Source organism: Ranitomeya variabilis, chromosome 2 (genome assembly GCF_051348905.1).
Source record: "Ranitomeya variabilis isolate aRanVar5 chromosome 2, aRanVar5.hap1, whole genome shotgun sequence".
Classification (NCBI taxonomy): Eukaryota; Metazoa; Chordata; class Amphibia; order Anura; family Dendrobatidae; genus Ranitomeya; species Ranitomeya variabilis.
This window is the reverse complement of record NC_135233.1, coordinates 602368171-602374170: the sequence shown is the minus strand read 5'-3', so window position 1 is coordinate 602374170 and position 6000 is coordinate 602368171. Positions and strand designations below refer to the sequence as shown.

Sequence of the window (6000 nt, the reverse complement as noted above, 5' to 3'; positions counted from 1 at the left end):
CACTGCTGGCTGTAAGTAGTCCAGCGCTGACTGTTGGGGGTCCCACTGCTGGCTGTAAATAGTCCAGCGCTGACTGTTGGGGTTCCCATCGCTGGCTGTAAGTAGTCCAGCGCTGACTGTTGGGGGTCCCATCGCTGACCGTAAATAGACCAGCGCTGACTGATGGGGGTCCCACCATTGGCTGTAAATAGTGCAGCCCTGTGTTGGGCCTTCTCTGGCAGTCCCATAGACAATGAATGGAGCAGAGATTGCGCATGTGCATCGCTGGCCGTAAATAGACAAGCGCTGACTGTTGGGGGCCCCACTGCTGGCTGTAAGTAGTCCAGCGCTGTTGGGGTCCCACAGCTGGCCATATATAGACAAGCATGGACTGTTGGGGGTTCCATCGCTGGCCATAAATAGACAATCGCTGACTGTTGGGGGTCCCTCTGCTGGCTGTAAATAGACCAGCGCTGACTGTTGGGGGTCCCATCGCTCACCGTAAATAGACCAGCGCTGACTGTTGGGGGTCCCACCGCTCACCGTAAATAGACCAGCGCTGACTGTTGGGGGTCCCACCGCTCACCGTAAATAGACCAGCACTGACTGTTGGGGGTCCTTCTGCTGGCTGTAAATAGACCAGCGCTGACTGTCGGGGGTCCCATCGCTGGCCGTAAATAGACCAGCGCTGACTGTTGGGGGTCCCTCTGCTGGCTGTAAGTAGTCCAGCGCTGACTGTTGTGGGTCCCATCGCTGACCGTAAATAGACCAGCGCTGACTGTTGGGGGTCCCACCGCTCACCGTAAATAGACCAGCGCTGACTGTTGGGGGTCCCACCGCTCACCGTAAATAGACCAGCACTGACTGTTGGGGGTCCTTCTGCTGGCTGTAAATAGACCAGCGCTGACTGTCGGGGGTCCCATCGCTGGCCGTAAATAGACCAGCGCTGACTGTTGGGGGTCCCTCTGCTGGCTGTAAGTAGTCCAGCGCTGACTGTTGGGGGTCCCATCGCTGACCGTAAATAGACCAGCGCTGACTGTTGGGGGTCCCACCATTGGCTGTAAATAGTGCAGCCCTGTGTTGGGCCTTCTCTGGCAGTCCCATAGACAATGAATGGAGCAGAGATTGTGCATGTGCGCCTCAGATCAATTCATGACGATCCATTCCCTGGTTCTAGAGTTTCTGTACCGTTTCCATCATTCATATCCTGTGGCCCTCAGCGATCAGTTATTTATTACACCTCGTATGTCTATTAAAGTAAACAGGATCTGCTGCAGCCATATTTATTCTCCATTATCAATCGCTGACAAGTATATGAAGCTTCTTTTAATACGCCTCTATGAGCGTGATTTTTATCAGGACAGGATCACTTCTGCTTTTTTTATTTGCTCTTGCAAAATTCTAGACTATAAAGAGATCTGTGCCGGATTATCAGAATGTCTGGATTACTAGAGGTGGTGAAACATGGCTTTCAGAGGATTTGACATTGATGTAGGATGTGATTGGGGAATGAGGGGGCAGCAGTGGCGCGATGACAGACATTTTTTTTTCTGTGGCACTAAGACCAGTCTGGTACGGAGCCCGGACGTCGCCGTGTCAGGTACTGAGGTTGCAGCGCTCCAGTGAGTGACGCTAGTTCTGCTTATTGGAGGCAGATTAGTTTATTTTTAATTATTTCTATTTTCATATGTAATTTAATGCCAGGGCCTAGTAATGACCAGCGCAGGCAAAAAGTAGAGCGGCAACCAATCAGAAGGCTGCTTTTATTTTGCAAGATGTCCTGCAACCAATCAGAGCTCTGCTTTTATTTTCCAAGATGTCCTGCAACCAATCAGAACTCTGCTTTTATTTTCCAACCTGCCCTGGTTTTATGCAAGCTGAAATCTGATTGGTTGCTAAGGGTATCTCCTTTATAGTTCACGGCCTCTATTCAAAACAAGGTAAATAAAACCAAAACAACTTCTTCCTGTCATATCACAGACGCGCCCGACTCCAGGATATCGGACGGGGTTAGCAGTGTTTCTTTTGTAAACATACGCCTAAATATTTAATGCCACATTCAACATGGCTGACTTCTTCAGCTGCAGACTTACGCCACACCTCTTCTTTCATTGGCTGCCGCCGGTGGGTACACCGTGACGTCAGTACTGGAAGCCGGAAGGACCATAGTGCACGTTTACGGCTGCGGGGATGTTCCCCGGGGCTTGGCCTCACATCATGCGATTGGCACACGTCCTGAAGCCGGAGAGGTTGCAGCGTGTGGCGGGTGTTGCCAGCTGTCTGATTGCAGGAGGCTGCGGGAGAGGGAAGGTGCTGTGCCATCAGTTGCCCTTAGTTCCCGTATCTACCTCCTTTCAGCAGGTCAGCTCAATGCCTGCAAGCATGGAGGACGTCCTGAGCAAGTGTGTGCCCCCTCTTCCACCCTATGAGACCAAAGAGAAAAGCCCCCCACCGCCCGAGCTGCAGAGCTTGCACTTCATGCATTACTACAGTTCCCTGGAGAAGGGGCAGAGGGTGGCACTGCTGGGGCAACTGGCCGCAGACTATGGGGTGGACCATACCCAGGTGGCAGAACTCAGCAGCAAGCTGGTGCAAGCCCAGCAGAAGCGGGATCTGGGCACCGTCATGCAGGTGGAGGACCGGCTGCGCTACTACCTCACCCCACAGTACAAGGTGCTGTTCAGCCACGTCAGCAAGATGGAGGGCGGCATGAAGTTTCTGGTGGACCTAAGATCGGACATAGTGGAGGGGGTGAGCGCCAAGGTGGCCGATGCCCCCCATCTTAGGGTAAGCTGTAATCTGTTTGCCCTGTTTGTTTTTATTTACAGATGGTGACGTCAGGATGGGATGACATCACAGAGCGGGGTAGGGATGGGATGACATCACACTGCGGCATCAGGATGGGATGACATCACACTGCGGTGTAAGGATGGGATGACATCACACTGCGGCATCAGGATGGGATGACATCACAGAGCGGCATCAAGATGGGATGACATCACAGAGCGGCATCAGAATGGGATGACATCACAGAGCGGCATCAGAATGGGATGACATCACACTGCGGTGTCAGGATGGGATGACATCACACTGCGGCGTCAGGATGGGATGACATCACACTGCGGCGTCAGGATGGGATGACATCACACTGCGGTGTAAGGATGGGATGACATCACACTGCGGCATCAGGATGGGATGACATCACACTGCGGCATCAGGATGGGATGACATCACAGAGCGGCATCAGGATGGGATGACATCACACTGCGGTGTCAGGATGGGATGACATCACACTGCGGTGTCAGGATGGGATGACATCACACTGCGGTGATGGGATGACATCACAGCGGCGTCGGGATGGGTTGACATCACAGAGCGGCATCAGAATGGGATGACATCACAGCGACGTCGGGATGAGGTGACATCACAGAGCAACGTCACGATGGGATGACATCACAGAGCGGCATCAGGATGGGATGACATCACAGAGCGGCATCAGGATGGGATGACATCACACTGCGGTGTCAGGATGGGATGACATCACACTGCGGCGTCAGGATGGGATGACATCACACTGCGGCGTCAGGATGGGATGACATCACACTGCGGCGTCAGGATGGGATGACATCACAGAGCGGCATCAGGATGGGATGACATCACAGAGCGGCATCAGGATGGGATGACATCACAGAGCGGCGTCAGAATGGGATGACATCACACTGCGGTGTCAGGATGGGATGACATCACAGAGCAACGTCAGGATGGAATGACATCACAGAGCGGCATCGGGATGGGGTGACATCACAGAGCGGCGTCGGGATGGGGTGACATCACAGAGCGGCATCGGGATGGGGTGACATCACAGAGCGGGGTAGGGATGGGGTGACATCACAGAGCGGGGTAGGGATGGGGTGACATCACAGAGCGGCATCAGGATGGGATGACATCACAGAGCGGCGTCGGGATGGGATGACATCACAGAGTGTGGTAGGGATGGGGTGACATCACAGAGCGGCGTCAGGATGGGATGACATCACAATGCGGCGTCAGGATGGGGTGACATCACAGCGTGGTAGGGATGGGGTGACATCACAGAGCGGCGTCAGGATGGGATGACATCACACTGCGGCGTCAGGATGGGATGACATCACAGAGTGGCGTCAGGATGGGATGACATCACAGCGGCGTCGGGATGGGATGACATCACAGAGTGGGGTAGAGATGGGATGACATCACAGAGCGGCGTCAGGATGGGATGACATCACAGAGCGGCGTCAGGATGGGATGACATCACAATGCGGCGTCAGGATGGGATGACATCACAGAGCGGCGTCGGGATGGGGTGACATCACAGAGCGGGGTAGGGATGGGGTGACATCACAGAGCGGGGTAGGGATGGGGTGACATCACAGAGCGGGGTAGGGATGGGGTGACATCACAGAGCGGCATCAGGATGGGATGACATCACACTGCGGCGTCAGGATGGGATGACATCACAGAGCGTGGTAGGGATGGGGTGACATCACAGAGTGGCGTCAGGATGGGATGACATCACACTGCGGTGTCAGGATGGGATGACATCACAGAGCGTGGTAGGGATGGGGTGACATCACAGCGGCGTCAGGATGGGATGACATCACAGCGGCGTCTGGATGGGATGACATCACAGCGGCGTCGGGATGGGATGACATCACAATGTGGCGTCGTGATGGGATGACATCACAGAGCGGGGTAGAGATGGGATGACATCACAGCGGCGTCAGGATGGGATGACATCACAGAGCGGCGTCAGGATGGGATGACATCACAGAGCGGCGTCAGGATGGGATGACATCACAATGCGGCGTCAGGATGGGATGACATCAGTCTGCGGCGTCAGGATGGGGTGACATCACAGAGCGACATCAGGATGCGATGACATCACACTGCGACGTCAGGATGGGATGACATCACGGAGCGGCATCAGGATGAGATGACATCACAGAGCGGCGTCGGGATGGGGTGACATCACAGAGCGGCGTCAGGATGGGATGACATCACACTGCGGCGTCAGGATGGGATGACATCACAGAGCGTGGTAGGGATGGGGTGACATCACAGAGCGGCGTCAGGATGGGATGACATCACAATGCGGCGTCAGGATGGGATGACATCACAGAGCGTGGTAGGGATGGGGTGACATCACAGAGCGGCGTCAGGATGGGATGACATCACAGAGTGGCGTCAGGATGGGATGACATCACAGAGTGGCGTCAGGATGGGATGACATCACAGCGGCGTCGGGGTGGGATGACATCACAATGTGGCGTCGTGATGGGATGACATCACAGAGCGGGGTAGAGATGGGATGACATCACAGAGCGGCGTCAGGATGGGAAGACATCACAGAGCGGCGTCAGGATGGGATGACATCACAATGCGGCGTCAGGATGAGATGACATCACAGAGCGGCGTCGGGATGGGGTGACATCACAGAGCGGGGTAGGGATGGGGTGACATCACAGAGCGGGGTAGGGATGGGGTGACATCACAGAGCGGCGTCAGGATGGGATGACATCACAGAGCGGCGTCAGGATGGGATGATCACAGCGACTTTGGGATGGGATGACATCACAGAGCGACGTCAGGATGGGATGACATCACAGAGTGGCGTCGGGATGGGATGACATCAGTCTGCGGCGTCAGGATGGGGTGACATCACAGAGCGACATCAGGATGCGATGACATCACACTGCGACGTCAGGATGGGATGACATCACGGAGCGGCATCAGGATGAGATGACATCACAGAGCGGCGTCGGGATGGGGTGACATCACAGAGCGGCGTCAGGATGGGATGACATCACAGCGGCGTCGGGATGGGATGACATCACAGAGCGGCGTCGGGATGGGATGACATCACAGCGACGTCGGAATGGGGTGACATCACAGCAACGTCAGGATGGGATGACATCACACTGCGACGTCAGGATGGGATGACATCACAGAGCAACGTCGGAATGGGATGACATCACAGTGCGG

The 6000-nt window shown here is 55.1% G+C and overlaps 1 protein-coding gene across 1 annotated transcript in view; it reads left to right on the top strand.

The window, feature by feature from the left end:
* The first annotated feature begins 2114 nt into the window (after positions 1-2114).
* Positions 2115-6000, top strand: part of MLYCD (malonyl-CoA decarboxylase) — a 58049-nt gene continuing 54163 nt past the window's right edge. The window contains exon 1 of the mRNA XM_077288608.1: positions 2115-2766. Coding sequence (XP_077144723.1) covers positions 2170-2766 — 597 coding nt within the window. The 5' untranslated portion in view covers positions 2115-2169. The remainder of the gene's footprint in view (positions 2767-6000) is intronic.